This window comes from Periplaneta americana, chromosome 7 (genome assembly GCF_040183065.1).
Source record: "Periplaneta americana isolate PAMFEO1 chromosome 7, P.americana_PAMFEO1_priV1, whole genome shotgun sequence".
NCBI lineage: Eukaryota > Metazoa > Arthropoda > Insecta > Blattodea > Blattidae > Periplaneta > Periplaneta americana.
This window is the reverse complement of record NC_091123.1, coordinates 93,567,789-93,586,823: the sequence shown is the minus strand read 5'-3', so window position 1 is coordinate 93,586,823 and position 19,035 is coordinate 93,567,789. Positions and strand designations below refer to the sequence as shown.

At 33.4% G+C, this 19,035-nt stretch overlaps 1 protein-coding gene across 2 annotated transcripts in view; it reads left to right on the top strand.

Moving 5' to 3' along the window:
• Positions 1-19,035, top strand: part of LOC138703300 (uncharacterized) — a 122,782-nt gene extending 103,747 nt beyond the window's left edge. For both annotated transcript variants that reach the window (XM_069831076.1, XM_069831075.1), the window contains exon 2: positions 8,308-19,035. In XM_069831076.1, coding sequence (XP_069687177.1) covers positions 8,308-9,156 — 849 coding nt within the window. In that variant the 3' untranslated portion in view covers positions 9,157-19,035. The remainder of the gene's footprint in view (positions 1-8,307) is intronic.

The window sequence follows — 19,035 nt, the reverse complement described above, 5'->3', positions numbered from 1 at the left end:
AAGTTTATAAGTTTCTATCTTTATTTTCTCATCGTGTGGTGGATAGAATGCGTAAGAAACAGGAACTATAAATCCGATATTAAATATTATATTAACGGAAGAATCTTTCAGGTACTTTGATTGAATTTGGAGCCTGATCGTTATACATGTGTGGCAATTTAGGATATGCTTAATTTTCCAAGCAGAACTGACATGTCGATATTGTGTTCAGACAGATTCTCAATTACGGTACTTTAAACGATTAAATTTAACGACAAATTCTTTCTTACTGTTACTTTTTTGTGACACTAAGCAAAATGTTTATAAATAGTTTCTAACATAGGCTATTCGAACAACTGAACCATGCACACTACTTTGAATGGACTTTCACGTTCAGGTTTATCAGTTGAGTAAAATGTCAATATCATGCTGTTTTTTTTTTTTTTTTTTTTTTTTTTTAATTTTAGAACTACAACTATAGAAGGCTTGATGGAATATCCTTATATCCTTCTGTGTTAAATTATCATCACAACCGTGTGTTTTTCCATTCCGATTGAAGACAGGTAAATTTTGGCTGTGGCTTGCTGAATGCCTTCAATAATAGTGTATTTTAAAAGAATCAAAATGTCCATTGTTAAGCCATATAATTTTGTCAGCAATAGGAATAATATTACTTACAACAAAATGAACGAAATGAATGAACGAACGACAAGTGGGACATCCATGTACAGTAGAAGACATGAATGCAAGAACTAGATAATGATCATATTTGGCGAAAATGAGTTTTTATGTGATCTGTAATGTTGAGGGTTCCTTCTACAGAATACCTTTTGAATTATTCACAATAAGTGTATACGTTTGTCAAAAGAAGGATTAAAATTTTACTTACTTCATGTTTTAATGCGAGAAAAAGATAATGACCATATCTACATTACCGGTCAAAAGTTTTCGATCACCTATCACAACTATGGAATTGTGGTTAAAACAGGGATTTCGTTTTGAATATTCTATCATATCATAATGCTAGAGAGAGAAAATATTTATTTTGTTGGTCTATTTAGTTTTCCGATCTGTTTGTACATTGAAATAAAGTATATAGTTGTTTTCATAACTGATTCAAAATTTTTGACTTCTTGCTATAGTCAATCTGAACTACTAAGATGGTAGAAAGTGAAGATCACAGTGTAATGAATGTGGGTTTTTAATATGGGAATATATTCTTGTAAAAATGGACACACTAAAATGTACATGTATAATGAAAACATAAGGAAAAAGGGAGCAAACGAGGCTGTGTCACTCTTAAAACATTACATTGAGAACTATGTGAAGAAGGAAGTCAAAGAACTGCATATCTTTACGGACAACTGTGCTGGCCGAAATAAAAACTCTGTGGTGGCCCAGTTATTGAGTTCGCTTGCAGCTTTGGGGCGATTTGTGAAAATACTTCACAATTTTCCTGAGCGTGGCCATTCATTCGTGCCTTGTGATGGGAGATTTGTACAAATCGAGAAACTTAAATGGAGGAAAGAATATTTATTTGTACCAGAAGAATGGTATAACGTTGTGTCTTCTGCATCCAACAGTTTCTTAGTTATTAGCAGGGAAAGGATTTATATGTAAATACATATTTACTTATAAAGCTAATATAATTTATATTTTGCATTATCTTTATGTTTCACAATGTGTAGGGTTGAAAAATCCTACTTTTATTTTCCATATTTTTCCATATTTTAGAGTTTAGTACATATTTTCGTTAATTTCCATATATTTTCCATATTTCATATAAAACAGTCCATATTATATTAGGTTTAACAATAAAACAAAACAAAATTCCATTAACTTTTAAAAATACATTTCAACAATAGAGATTTAAACACATGTTCAGTAATCCCTTTAACATCAGAGTTATTTGAAAATTAGCAGTCCTATCAACAATGGGAAAGTAAGTTACAAAACTGTATTAATTTAATTTAAAATTTTTAACAGACTTCAGTTGTGCAGCTCAACAGTTAAATGCCAGTCAGAGTACACATAGGTTCAGTTTTGTAAATCATACTATAAAGACGGTAAATATGCCAAAAGTACGTCATTCAGTCAATTTAAAATCAAAACTAACAAGTTACATTTCAGAATTTAAAGAAGATGGTTTATCAACTGACAATAAAATATTATTTTGTAATTTGTGTCAGTGTGCAGTATCATCTACACAAAAGTTCCTGGTGCAACAACACATTACAACTAGTAAACATCAGGCCAACAAACAACTAAATTCCAAGCAGAGACAATTGTTTTTAACACAACCAACAACATCGAATGTAAGATCTGAGTTTAACATCGACCTGTGCCGTTCTCTCATCTCTGCTGATATTCCTCTCTACAAACTAAAGAATAAGGTCTTCAGGGAATTCCTTGAAAAATATACTCAACATACAATCCCGGATGAGTCAACACTTAGGAAGACGTATGCTCCATCCATCTACGATGAGACAATACAGAAGATAAGAGATGAAATTAAAGATAGTTCAATTTGGGTTTCCATTGATGAGACTCCCGACAAAGAAGGTAGACTTGTTGGTAATGTAGTTATCGGTTTGTTAAGTGAACAATATTCTGAACGAATTCTTTTACATTGTGATGTTCTAGAAAAGTGCAATAACAAAACTATAGTTAAACTGTTCAACGAAGCTATGGGTATCCTGTGGCCAAAGGGTATTATGTACGATAATGTGTTATTCTTTATTAGCGATGCTGCCCCTTATATGGTCAAAGCTGGACAAGCATTATCTGTTGTATATCCTAAATTGACTCATTTTACTTGTGTGGCGCATGCATTTCATCGTGTGGCAGAAGTGGTCAGAGACAATTTCCCTAAAGTAGATTTGTTGATTTCATCAGTGAAAAAAGTATTTCTCAAAGCTCCCAGTAGAGTTAACGTGTTGAAAGAAATGTACCCTGAAATTCCATTGCCACCAAAGCCAATTTTAACTAGATGGGGTACATGGCTAGAAGCAGTTGAATATTATGCCGAACATATAGACTCTATTAACAATGTTCTCCTTGCATTGGACTCTGAAGATGCAGTCTCAATTGATACTGCGAAAACAGTTACCTGTGACATAAGTGTGAAGAATGACTTAGCTCACATTCAGCATACATTTTCATGCATCATAAAAACGCTCAAAAGTCTCCAAAATAGGCACCTTTCACTATCTGAAAGTTTTGAAATTATAAATAGTACTGTGGAACAACTGAATCGTGGTAGAGGTAAAGTTGCAGATGCAGTAAGAGCTAAGGTGGACACTGTACTTTCAAAAAACCCTGGATATGAAGAACTACAAAAGGTTGTTGCTGTGATGAGTGGTGAATCAACAGTGAAGATTAACTTGGACTTATCCCCAGCAGACATTGTGAAATTGAATTATGTACCAGTTACTTCTTGTGACGTCGAACGCTCTTTTAGTCAGTATAAATCTATCCTCAGAGACAATAGAAGAAGATTCACTTTTCAGCACTTGAAAGAAATGTTTGTAACCTATTGTTATGGTAACAGACAATAAAAATTGTGTTTTGTTGAAACTACATTGGAAGATAAGGTACGTCCATTATATTTTTTGTTTAGTTTGATTAAAATGTACCAATATTTAACGTACATAGTCATTTTTTTATAATTTTAAGTCCATATTTAATTCCATAGTTTGGTAAAAATCCATATTTAATTCCATATTTTGGTAAAAATAACTACATATATATTTACATATTTCATATATTTTTAGTCCATATAAATCCGTTCCCTGGTTATTAGAATGCAAAGAGAAACCATTCTTAATTTTAAAGAACATATGGTATCATTCTTCAAGAAAATAATAAAAAATGCAACAGGATCCTTTACAAGAAACCGATAAGGGAATATCATTTAGAATGGGTTATTTATGAAAGTGTGTAAGTCGCTAATTTTGTGAAAATGAGTTTGTAATGTAATAACTGCTCTTTGGGTGTAGATACATCGATTTAGATATGAAGAGGACTAAGTTTCACACTCTAATGCTTAGTAGAATTTATGATACAATTTTTATTTCAGCCTTAATTTAAAATTTTCGGCAAGTCAGAAGTTTTTCTTAGACTGCTAACAATTTAGTATTCAAGACTTAGGCTCTTTCATAAAGAACCCATTCATATATGAAGGAAGAGAAGTATCTGTTTCCATTTATTAGAACGTTGTCCAAAATAAGTTTTGTATGTTTAAATACGCTCACAAGACTCCATATCTTAATGCTACCAAAGCAGATTTTGCTAAATTGCCGCTGGATTCCATGAAATATGACATAATGAAACTGGCACAGAAATACATACCACTAGTGCATATGAGTTGGTACAATGGTCTTACTAGTAATCACGTTGCCTTGAATGAAGCGGAAACTGATGCTTCATATTCTGATCACTCTGAAATAAAAATCATAATTTTGCATTTATATTTTCTGTGTTCTATTTATTCCTTTAAGATATGATATTGTGATTACAAATAAAATTGCGGCATTATTTGGCATCATATATTTACTTTTTAAACCTTGTAAACTATTTAGTGCAACAAATGGATATATCCAACACATATTTTCCAGTTTTTTTTTCATATTTACATATAAGTAACAGCTTCAAAACTTTGTGCATTCACACATTTTACAGAATACTTTTAGTCTGTGTAAAAATACTTAGTTGATTCTGCATTTAAAGAGGTGTAAAATGTTTTTCTCATTTTTCTCGGAACTTTACTTTTGGTCATTATATAGTTCATGTCTTCAGTTGTACTCAGCTAGCCGTATCAATAAAGCCCACAGTCAACACACTAGTGATACTAGAACATTCCCTACAGAGATAAAGATATGGAGACAGATTGCGACGGGCTGTTACACTGACTATACTGGGACCTATGACATAAAAAGTGTACCAGAGCTGCACCTATGTACGAAAATGGATATTGTTTGGTAAGGGAGTACGCAAGAAGAAACAATGAGCCCCCTGACCTCTGAACGCTCGTTCATTCTCTTAGTTGCCAATCTGTTTTATTTGTTATATTTTTGACTACATACTCCTCCCTCTTTTCTCGCGTTTAATTCTTCCTTCTTCTGCCCTTTCAGTGATATTCGGAAAATTAGACTAGAGGACTTCATCATCACAAGTTCAATTTTAAAGTAAATAAACTAGAACTGAAGATAATATTAATGAGCACAAAAACTTTCATTTTACTTAACGTTGGATAAGGCGAGTTTTGCTCGTCACATTTCTTAATGGTAGTAAAGTACAATTATATTGTATAAGAAGAATTTTGCTCTAAACTGTAAGGTGGATCAGACTTGTCTTTGTACGAACCACCATATTGGACATGAAGAGTTTTGCATTTCAAAGTAGTTTTCTGAGCTCTCTGGAAGTTGGATTAGACAAGATTTGCAAAAAACAACTATATCAGGAGATAGCTACAAGAAGAATTGCATCCCATATATAACTCATTTCTTTTTAATTTTGGATAAGGCGAATTTTGCACTGGACACCGTCACTTCATCACTACATGAACTTGTTGCCACAGTTACCATGCCAACGAACCAAAGTGATCATGATTTCACTATCTTGTAGAACTTAATAGGGGCCTCATGGTTCTCTTTTCATATCACGAAATGGTGCCTCTTCACCCTGCCACTACGAATTGTTCTTATATACTATGTATTATTTTCGGAGAGGGTGTTAAATAGACGAAAGAAGGTGAAATAACTATCAGTGTACACTGTATGTACTAGCATGAAGTATGAAATTTACACAATGTTCTTCAGTAACTCAGAACCCTAACTGTCATTATGCCTATACATTTGTACATATCATCTTTCCAAAGTTGAAAAATATTTCCCTTTTTTATTTTAGTAGGTTATTTTACGACGCTTTATCAACAGCTTAGGTTATTTAGTGTCTGAATGAGGTGAAGGTGATAATGCCGGTGAAATGAGTCCGGGGTCCAACACCGAAAGTTACCCAGCATATTGGGTTGAGGGAAAACCCCTGAAAAAACCTCAAACACGTAACTTGCCCCGACCGGGAATCGAACCCGGGCCACTGGTTTCGCTGCTAGACGCGCTAACCGTTACTCCACAGGTGTGGACATTTCCCTTTTGACCAGTACATTCCGCAGTTTTCTGAAGAATCTCTTCAATAGTTTTGTAATAAAAAAACTGTAAAGAAATTGATAGGAGCAGTTTTATTATTTAGGAAATCATTTGCAATAGATGGGACAGGATTTATAATGTTTGGCGTCCTCATTTCTAGATTAAAATATTTGTTTTGGTAAGTGCGAAAAGACCTGTAATTCTTTTTAACTTATTCTCCTTAAATGGTGGTGGCTGCCGTAATGATGAAGGGGTGGTACATTCACTATTATTAGATTGTTATGCCATGTCAAGGTACAACTCTTGAGATTCTCTTTGAGAAACTACTCATACGTCCGTTTCTTTCAGCAAGAACACCTTTCCCTGAGTCTGAAGTGTTCTTGTCTCACCTCTTGGTCACTCACTGCATAATCCTGATTAGATTATGAAGATTATGCAGGGAGTGATCAAAAGATGATGCAAGCAACACTTACAGTGGCACAACAACAACAACAACTTCAAGGGTTTCTGTATTGTTAATTTCTGTTCCGCAATTTCAGAATCGTTCAAATTTTCCAAATAATTGATAAGTTCTTTACCATCTTTGAAGTATCCCATCCTGAAATGATATGTTATGTAGTCATCTAGCCCATCGTATATTTCATATATCGAAATATGATTATGAATTATCGCACCCAAAAATTGTCATTAAGAAGTATTAATATTTACTACGTTTAACTATGATGTCTAGTTATAATATAAAAGTTGAAACTTTTATCAACTCAAATAAAGGGTACAGAATTATTGAATTTACTTTCGTTGCATTGATTTCTTACTTCCTCCCACCATGTCCAACCTGGATATGCTTTTTTTTTTAGTTGGTTACTTAACGACACTGTATCAACTACGAGGTTATTTAGTGTCGATGAGATTGGCGATAGCGAGATGATATTTGGCGAAAAGAGGCCGAGGATTCGCCATAGATTACGTGGCATTCACCTTACGGTTGGGGAAAACCTCGGAAAAAATCCAACCAGGTAATCAGCCCAAGCTGTGATCGAATCCTCGCCCAAGCGCAACTTCAGACCGGCAGGCAAGCGCCTTAACCGATTGAGCCACGCCGGTGGCGTCTAGATAAACAACTTTAAGGCAAATATAGCCTTTCCTAACGATGCATGAAAATTTCGAATTTAAATAAAACCAAACCAGTTACGTACAGTCTGCTCAAGAACATCTAATTTCAGGTGTATGAAATATCTTATGATGGGATGTAATGGGAGTGTTTCCTATGTTTGTCATACTATATCGAAATCTCCCCCATTACGGGAGAAGTCCACATTTCGGCATCAATTTGTATTTTTTAGTACGGTCATATGAGGCGTGTAATTGAAAAATCAGATACAGCACATTTTTAAGTGAGTTAATTTTATATTCCATATCTTCATATGATTCTACAACTGCTATAGCAGTGTTATGCTTCAAATGGATTTGTAGGATGAAAAAATTGTATTGGTTGCAAATCCTTGGTTCCTTGCAAAATGTTTTCCTTCATACTGAAAAATTATGTTTTAGTGATGCATCTGATTTTGCAACTAAACGTCTCATATTACAATGATCACATTGGCACCAGATATATGAAATGTACGGAAAACATGTCCATTCATATTAGGGAAAAAATTAGAATAAAATTTGCACAAATTGGTCTCAAAATTAACATTTTTGCATAGCGTGTCGACATGTCCCTAAACGACACTATATAACACATGATTATAAGATGCTTTTCCATGCAATTTAATCTCAAACTTTAAAATTATTTAGTTTTATCTCTTCCTCTCACTCATTCTCTCTCTCTCTCTTGATTATACAGCATAGCTCATTTTCATTCTCGTGATTGATTTATACACTCTAATTTCTTTGTCTGAATGCATTAATTTTTGTTCGACATGAGACATTGATGTGTTCAGTCAGAAGAGATATCATTGTAGCTCTTTTATTGAATTTTCTAGTTATTTCGTCTAGAGGATATTTTAACTTTGTTAAAAACTACCTGAAAACTTGCCCGGTAGTCTTTTTTAGTTTATGGTTTACAGTATACATTTGTGGAATCGTGTATATTAACACTAAACTGCAAAGGTGTTTCAAGTCTATACACTCTATCAAATTGTCACACAAAAGAATTGTACTGTATTTTATCTTGTTTCAGAAAATGGTTTTCTGCCGACAGTTGCCATGGAATCACGCATGTGTGATAATCGTCTTATGTTTGGGCATCACGTCCGCTCTGACGACGAATACTGGAAGCACTCGTAAGCCAATCCCTGCTACGGGTTCCATACTGGACATCATCAACATCCAAGAAGTAGAGCGTCTCTTAGACGCACGCAGAGGAAACGCCAGTCGTGAGGAAAGGCGTTTTCTGGGGCAGAATGCGTTGGACGATTATGAAATTTATGAACAGGAAGAGAGCAAGGACGAACCAGACTCTGAGGATGACATCCGCCAGCAGCTGAACGTCTCCGGAATGCGCAAAGCGACCGTTAAGCCGCCAGAAAATCCACGCAGGAGCTACACGGTGGGGATCGACACTTTGCTGAGGAAAGGCAACGAGTCCTTTCCATATAAGCCGCCCGAGATACTGGCAGAACTATCCGGCTTTAGCGGTGACAAGCTCCTCAAGTCCAGCAAGAACGCTCTTCTGGTGACAAAGAAGGAATATCTGAAGCGGGATTGGTGTAAGACTGAACCGTTGGTACAAAGGATTCGCGAGGACGGCTGTCAAACTCGGACAGTGATTAACCGTTTCTGTTATGGACAATGCAACTCGTTCTACATACCTAAAAACCCACGCCGGCGAAGGGCCAGACGAAGGGACTCCGACGAGGAAGAAAACGAATCTTCGGCGCCTGCCTTCAAATCGTGTGCTTTCTGTAAACCCAAGAAAGCGTCGTGGATCACTGTGACTCTGAACTGTCCTTCTCTGAGCCCTCAGATACGTAAAAAACGAATTCTAAGAATCAAACAATGTAAATGTATTACAGAAGTTTTTAATTGATTACAGGAATACTGAGAGAAAGTATTGAGAATTTTTCACGGGAATACTGCCTCCAAGTTCGAGCGAGATGAATGGAGATATTGACAAACGAGGTTGGATCGAAATGTGGTCAAAATGGTAGGCTAGATGGCAGTGAGGAACGCGGAGATGTATTATGCCCAGGTAGTAGAGCAATTGCAACGTACAGTTGTCACTTACTCGGCAGTATTTTTCATAAATCGGCTATTATTTATTCCGAAAAGCGGATGAATTATTGTAATGCAGCATTCCAAAATATTTTATCGGTTTTTGTATGTTAAAAGATTAATTCCGTTGAATTATTTCTTTACAAGTTAATTCAAGAACGATCTTCTAGTATCAAACAATATTTTAACGCTCCGTGTATATAAACTTTACATCAATATCTGAGCTTAATTATTTAATAATAAATAATCAAATAATGTTATACTTACGACATTATAATATTTTGCGACATCTATTCACAGTTAAAAAGTTTTGTGACCTGTGACCTAATAAATTAACTCATAATAAATATTGTAAAAATTTTATTTTCTTCTTTAGAACGAGGTTGTAGTACTAGTACAAGCATTCTCTCATCGATGTAGCTACTTATAAACATTCAAAATGTTTAGCGTGTATTATATCGAATAGAAAAATGTGTAAAATGAAAGTGTCTTTTGCGATTATTGATTTGTTGATAAAAACATTTGTCAGGATGTCCTCACATACACCAGTAGTTACAATTAATATTTCTAATAACATTTGTAACAACACCAACTAGTACTTACGCTAAACCTATCAATATTTTCTATAAACATTCTTTGCTTTAAAATTATAATTTTCCCATATTATAAGTATATAACGTCCCCATTCAATGCAGTGCCGTAAGCACATTTTTGCTAACTTTACAGGAGAGGTGGTTACGATACTTATCCCACATGGTGGTTAATACGATAGTCAAAGTTTAAACCAACTTATTAGAGGAAAAAAGATGTTGAGGCTCACAGAACTTCTACAGTCTGTGCGCAGTTCTGGGACATTTATTCTAAGCACCGTAACTCATTTTCGGTAAAAGTACGATACTTTGCCTTACAGAGGGCGATAAAAGAAATAAGTTTATTGGCGGTTTAAATTAAAGAAAATATATTCCTTTCGGATATTATGAATAAACCGAACTATCATAGATTAATTTATATTTTATTAACTATGAGTTAACAAGTTTATAACTTAAATTTCACAAGGTATTATAACTTTATGAAACAAAATCTCATTCAGTACGATCCGTCAACCTTTTGACTCTGAATGTACTGCAGTCATTCCGAAATCTCTCTAGCCTTGATTAAAACTTACGATCTGAGCAGCATCAGTGTAGTGTTGCCTTTTTGAACATTTAAAGCTTACTGTCTTCGATTAGAAATCTTACAAGTGGAATAGTAAATCCTCTGTCAGTGTTCAAATAGTCTAATGCAATTAAGTAATTGTAAAAAACTTTGAAAACTTACCATTTCAAGAACTACATCTGTTTATATAAGAGTTCGCAAACGGTGCTACCAGTGCTACAACTACCGTAACTTCACATTATGTCAATTGATAATATTTCACGATTGTGTAAAGGATACCATTTTTTAATTGTTTGTTTTATCATATATCATTTATCTCGCGATATATGGAATTTTTAAATATTTCATACATAAAATTTCTGTGGCTGAAATATCCATACTACTTAACTTTGATTTAATGTTTCTACCCATCTCCGAAACTGAGTCAATTTTTTATTCTGAGACTCATGTCCTATTTGCTGTAATTGCCAACTCCTGTACTTCGTTTATTCAGTTCTAGATCACAATTGTACCTCTTCTTTTGATTACCTCCCTTCAGAAATTCTTCGACCACGCATGCACAGTCTTAATAATTTTATTATATCCTTCGAACGGTTGCCAACTACATCGTAAACCACAGAACAGTTGCATCTTCTGTTAATTTTCGGGTATATATATTATAAGTCTCCACAAATACCATGGCGGCATAAAGTGCCAAAGTCGCCAACGCATTCCATCTTAACAGTGTACATATTTATTACTAGATCACAGATTTTCATTTTTTATTTCATCTCTTATACAAAAGATACGGGATACTCAGCCTACTACGAAATTCATGAACAGGTTTTGCTCGGTATCAAAGTAAAGAGGGAATTTAGCACACCTAGCATCACCTCGTTTGAGTGCCGAAGTCTAGCAACTATGGCTGCACTGCTTCCTCCCCTTTTAAGTGGATATTCTTATATATTTCTATTTACTGATGAGGGAGACGACACAATTTAATATAATTCAGTATTTTCTACTTCCAATCTAAAATTTTCTTATTCAACATAGATTTAATAATGAATACTTTCTAATTCAACCCAAAATTATATTAAAATAATGTGTAAATTTTTGTAACTTCCTCTAAAGTTTGCTTTTGCGCTATTCTATTACAGTTTATATCAGCGGTCATCAGCACAGTGCACCCTCGGGCTAGCGTCTCTTCCCAGCGGATAAGAGACTGCACTAGTGCATCTGTGGCTACTGGCGGGTATGCTCACTCCCTCTTTCTGCTGCACAACGGGGCATATTACGATACATTGCTTACCCGTTATCCATTGCAGCGAGTGCTGACGACAATTAGTTTATATCATTTAATTTCAATATAAAAGTAAAGAAAAATAATGAAAGTCCACTATTTCTTATCTCTAGTCCCTTCACTGTTTTAATATGCGAAATATCTGAAAACAGTAAACATACGTAGTCATAATTTTGAAACTTTTTTCTAGAGGAATGGTTCCCCAAGTGGGGGTCGTGTGAAGAGCTTAGGGTTTCGGGAGATGATTTGTAAAAGCAGAAAATAACACCTCATTAACATTTTGATTATGTATTTAGAAACATAAATGAAAATATTTCAGTAGTTATAAGGTAATAAATAATTAATGAGATAAATATATCTGTTTTTTCAGAAAGTAGCCTCTCAAATATGCACTCTATTTCATACACATACAATGATATCGTTTTCAAATTTAAGGGCATTCAATGAGAATCATAGACGAGAAACATATTTTATAGAAATATGAGTTTGGAAATACAATAATAAATTTAAGAGCTTTTGCAAAATAGAGGTAGACCTATCCTTGGTTTCTTTTCATACATAAATAGTCCACGTTCTGCGAAAGATAAAGTCTTGTTTAAACATTCCCTCAGTAAGTACTCAATGAATTTACCTTATATTTTCTGGAATTAGATCCAGTTGAATACAACTGTATAAAACAGATTCACTATCCATCTCTGACTGTTGTAATTGTTTTGAGTTCACTCCAGAAAATACTCAAAAAGCTGTTGTTTAAAATTGTGGAAACTTTATTGCACATCTGCGAAAATAAACTCAGTATTTGTCGTATGATATATAGCTAAATTTTCCACGAGTTCTTTAATACACTTGAATGAATCAAATTTCTTTTTCTTAAGTGATGTTAATGAGAAATAAAGTATCTTTATAAATCCGTTGATTTTCGTCCTCTTATTATGTTGACATCTTGACATTGTAAACTAATTATTCAAGGTATTTAAGTGTTTTAAAATATCAGCTAAGAAAGCCAATCTAAGAAACCGATTAGAACTGGGAAATAGGTTTGCATATTCCGATTTCTCGTCTTGCATGTACAGATAAATTAAAAGTTCTGCTCTTAATTGCAACATTTTTAAGAAGTTACCCTAAGAAAGCCATATTACTTCTGTTCGAAAAAGATTTCCATATAAAGAACCCATGTCTTCATAAATTTTACTGAAAATACGAGAATACAACGCACTTTCTTGATGGATTTTAACACTTTTTATTGAACTATTACCTCAGCGCCACGGCGGTTTGAAGCATTAGAAATTAAATTTACTAAATACTTTTTTTTTTATTTGTGCATCATATACTTCTATATTGATCGTTCTTTGTAGTTATCAATAAATTTGTTGATATTTTTGGTTTTACAAGAATTTGTGTTTTTCGTAGGGAAATAAGTAGCCTACTAGTGTGGTAGTGAGGGAGGGGGGCCGCAAAATCTCGCTCAAAAATGGGTCGCGCCTTCAAAATGTTCTAGACTAACACTTTTCTGAACACTGTTGAGAAATAATTTTGTCATTAGTAATTTTCGTGATATGCTACATAAGTTGGGACCCGAACAGCTTCGTCAAAGAAGAGCAGTGGTTTTCCCTTTCTCACACTCTTCACGCTTAAATTTCTCGGTATATTTTGTTTCAATAAAGCATTAATATATTGGTTGCCCTGACCCTTTTAAAACAAAATAATTTTTACATATTCTAATTAGCGTACAGTTTTTTAATATCTATGAAACGAAATACAAAACATTCTGCAATTGCACTTATTATGTTATCTGAAGAGAATTAAAGTCGAGAAATGAGCAAACTATAGTAATAATGAAACTTGAAATAAGTACATGATGTCACTAAATGTTATACCAACAATTATTCATACACGTAACAAAAGGACAGATGGTAATTCGGTAACTAGTCTGACTCGCACTCTAAGGTCATGCTGGAGCTTCAGTAAAATCCCGTTTGGACTGAACCTTCTAACCTCGCCAAATATCATCTTGCTACTACCAATTCAGTGGACGCTAACTAATCTCGAGTTCAATTATTTGAAAAAATGATAACCGATTAATGTGTTTATTAAACTTATTGAAATTATTCTTCCACTAATAGGTCTACTAGAAACTCCAGGTATAACATTTTCACTAATAAATAATATACGATTATGATTATCACCCCTCATTAAACATTTTATTGTGAATAAGTATAGTAGAAAGAAGATAAGTAAAAGATAAAAAATACAACAAATAATTATTATAACTCACCGATTGGTGATAGGCCTACCTATACTTTGTTCCATAATGTCTGACAGGAGATGTTAACACTGCCGCCAGAAGAGAAGAGAAGTATAATTTTATTGTTATTCAATAAATGGCAGAGGTCTCATTGCACGCTTGACTTGAAGTTGGGCGGACTGAAGCATTCTACTATCGCCCAAATTCAAGACAAGCGTGGAATGAGACTTCTGCCATTGGTTGAATAGCAATTATACTTTCCCCTCCTCTGCAGGCAATGTTTACTACTTCTCCTGTCAGATATTATGGAACGAAGTATAGCGTCAACATTTATCAGCATTATATTTACGTTTCTTACTAAGGTCAACAACCTTGGCCAAAATGTTAAGTGTCTAGTGGAAAATGTTGAAACAGAAGAGTGCATTAATATAACATAACTAAATGCATAACTTCTTTCTATATTGAAAGAAGTCTGTGTCTTTGCATGAGAACGATCTTTAAGCCCACATTGAATATATCAGTTAATCTACATGATGAATACCCAAGTGCGCAATTTGTAATCTGAAAGGTATGGACGGATTACAGGAGACTTTAAACAGCAAAATGTTAAACAAATTAGTATGAACAAAATTAGTATTTATAAATACCAGAGTAATTCCTCATAAAACTAATATAATTTCAGCGAGATTATATATATATATATATATATGCTAATACAATATTTCCTATAAAAGTACTGTTACCATTAACTGTTTCATTTAAGTAATATTTCTAAGTAATATTCACATACTCAGCGAAAGTACTTCAATCCAAACCAAAACTGTCCCATTGCAGACCCCAAAACGTTCCTAGTGTGGCGGGAGATTGCGGCTTCCATCTGAAGAGAAAATCGGTACTAATAGTAGAAACATCATTCCTACGTGCTGACCATCTTTACTCCCAAGGAAGTACTCCAGTACTCAATTCTGTTGGAGGCGGATTGAACTGCAGGCCACAGTGCAGCTGAAAGCATTAGACGAGTGACAAAGAAAAACCCATGAATTAGTAACTTTCATTTCGTTTACTTCAAAAAACCTTCTTCAATCGTATCAAAGAACATCCTCTTTCCTTACACGTTTTGCTTTCTAACTGAGATTTATTGTTGAATTGTAGGCAGTAACATTTGTTTATCTTGTTTACTGTTTGAATGCCAAAGATTGTGCTTGTTAATAATTGTTTACAGTATTATTTTCCCTATCTTCGAATGTTATGTTTAATTCAAGAAAGCAATTAACACATATTTTGGTTTAATAAAGGATATGTATTAATTTTCAAGTATTTCACACATCATGTAGATATTCATTATCGCTTCTCTGTACAGTGTTCATGACTATGTTCCTAGCCGGACAAGGCGCCCTTTGGTTAGTACTTGCCGGAGAGTTACGACCTCAAAGAAGGACGGTTGGTGGAGATTCCTAACAAAGGGCGCTTACTGTGTGTCTCGTTAATATCCATGGAATAATCATATCGGATGGGCTCGTCTGAGCAGCGCCCTTCTGATGTTCAGAGAGTGGTCTATGTTATAACCAGACTTAGGATCCGGGACACTTTAGCAACCAATGTACGCACAACTTGACGATGTAGTTCTTTCAACATAGTAGACAGACATACTGTGAATGTAAACAACGACGTCAATGTGCTGCGTTATATTCCACTGTTAATAGTACAATCTAGTGACGGTGGAAAATAAAGTGGGATATATACCTCACAAGTTTTCATGTCCGTCGGCGACGTTGAAGACGTTAGCGTTAGAATGAACAACCATGTACATACTTGCATCTAATTCGAAGAAACTTTTCACTATGAATTGAAAATGCACTGTGATGGCCTGAGTTCGTTTCGTGGGGAAAGACAGAAGAATACTGTACCTCTGATCACGAACCGGATTGTACACTGACGCACAGGTAAACATAACTCAATGCGCCACCTCACTCCATCTGTACTTCCTTACACTGTAACTTCACATCGTTCTTAAGTTGTCTCCGATCCTAAGCCTGGTTATAAGGTGGACGTTGTGGACTTGACTAAGTCATCTCCATGGATATCTTTGTTACAGAAAAGTCAATCCTGGGCCCATACACTGACTCACCACGAAATAACTTTCCAGGATATTTTTCGCATAATGAACCTGACTGAAAAAGATCTGCATGCGAATGGATGTTTGTCCGCCCCTTTGCTACATACATGTATATATGTATATACTGTCTATTATACGAATATAAATCTTTATTAACAAACACATTAAAAGTTGCTGTGCTGCTTTAACAATTTTATATCATGGACACCGATTCCTGTATGCGGTACATATTCAATAGATAGTGAAGTTTGAAAGATTTTGAAATCTCTATGTAGAAATTTTGAACATATCATTTTGAAAATATAATCCTTGCTGAACAATTAAGCATAGAAAATGAAAGCACAAAAAATTACTGTCGATTGACAAATTAATATTAATTATCCTCCACAAATATTATTTCAGTCAATATTTATGGCTAAAGATCTAGTTAATGTCTCCTAAAATTTAAAATTAGTTTGTATTATATCTATCCTCTAATGGGCAGTGCCAAGTGGAGTAGGTAGTATCTAGCAAGTAGCCATTCTGTTTTATGAAAAGTTGCTTAAGGATTATGTGAAAAGAATTAACTTTGGCTTAATAATTTTTTTGAAATTCTCTTCAATGAGGTATATACAATCCAATCATCTTATTAGCTCTCATAATAATGGATTATTGAAAAAGAATATTTATTTTTATATTCAATGAAATAATTTTTATTTTCATAATTTCAAATTGAGCTATTGAAGAAGTTCCTTTTCAGAATATTACAATTATTATGATCAGGATGACAAAATCCAATTTAACTTATTTCATATACATAAAAGAGTTATAATTTTGCTCGCAATAGATAACAGAAATATTTTAAGATACACAATGTTTATACACAGTTTCCATTAAAGAAAATTCATATCAATGTCATATTCCATAATATCGTTTTATTATTTATAAATCACATCTCAAAATTGAAACGTATGCATATACTTTTCTTACATTTACTTTGAACATAGTTTATCTTTAATTTCAATGTTATCCAGTGACATACATTTTCAACAACCGAGCGAGGCGACTCAGAGGGTGTTTGAGATTCGCATTGAGGAAGTCCTGAATTCAAATTCCGTAACCGATCAATCCGAGTGATGTTTTCCGTGGTTTTACTCAGTCACAAAAGCAAATGCAGCATTATAAATTTACATACAATGATTCATAACCACTTTAATCACAAATATCATAAACATTATAACAAAATCTAAATCAGTTATACGAACACAAGCCAACTATAACACACAATAGAAACAGAAAGTCAACATTAGTCAACGACCTACTGATATCCTAAAGATGCTGTGCATGTGATAACGTGTATTAGTAAATGCATAATAAAATTCAACCCATTGTGAATTTAAAAACTTCACTCCTGTTCAGGAATAGAACACAGGCACGGTGGAAACGCATTTAATTGTCTTCTTTAAGATGCACGTTATACTTAAAACAATGTGAAACTCTTTCAAGTAACTTTAGTTCAATTTCTATTTTGTATAACAACAATATATAAAAAAAACTTGTACGTGACAATATAAACACATAATTTTTGTTACAAATGCATGTATCAAAGTAATTTTTAATTATACCTTATATATTTAAAATTGTTTTATATTAATTAATTTTACTTGTTGAGCTGTAGGAATTGGCGAATAGAGAATAGATGATGTGATACACTAAAATACTTTTAAAACGAATAATTTTTCATATGAAAGAACTGACGACATAATTATATATAGGCCTATTTCGAAGAAGATTAATCGCTTTCGGTAATATTTTATGTAGGCAGTGCATTACTCTTCAATTACAGAAGTAATTTAAATCATGAAACATTATGCTTTTTCTCAATATTTTCTATCTTACACAATTTTAACCTTCTCAGACTCAAAACAGAATTTCTTTAAAAAATTATATGGTCAAATCACGAGAGATGGTTACAGTTTATCAGATCTCCTAATGAAAAAAGTTACTAAAATCTCTTGCTTCATTTATAAGTTGGATATCTGTCCGTTAGGGCAATTTAAATACTTTTTATTCATACAATCATGTATAGCTTAATATAATGAGTGGAACAAAATTATGCACACAAAATTATATGTTATAATGAATTTTGCATGAAACTGATAATTGTATTTTTATATTTTTTGGGTAATGTATATATATATATATATATATATATATATATATATATATATATTCCATTTTATATTTTAAATTAACAAATGCAGTAACATTTTATACTTCCGTTTACAATTGCAAATTAATAATAACAAGAAATTCTAATATGTATTGAATTTGACTACATAAGATAAAAAAAATACAAGAGATTGTGTCTTCTAATTTCGCTTACAAACCGCGTATGTATATGTTTAACAGCGAAAGACATATTTTGAATAAGTAATGAGTGCACAATGTGAACTCGTATTATCTGTAATAAAGTCCTGTGACAATTGCTGTTAATGAGTTATTAAGATTAATGGTTAATTAAATAACTACAAATTTAATATGTTAACTGTATCTTACTCACCTAATGTATGTATGTCGGAGTGTTTTAAGTTAATAGCTCCATTATTTATTTAGTTACCGTTTAATCGTATATGTATGAACATGGAAACTAAATAATAAAATAAATAGATAAAGATTTTATCGTTTATTACTCCTTGTATGTATATACGTATGTTTTCCTTGTAATATAGTGTATTATCAAACATTGCATTCATGTGATGTAGTGTTCAATTGTTAATTGTGTCAATTCTAAGAGTTATACCGAAATAGATGTGCACATTTTACCCAGTTTTATGAAATATTGTAATCTTTGAACACATAATTGTTGTAATGTTATTCTATTGAGAGCACATGCATTAAATAAATATTTTGTTACTAA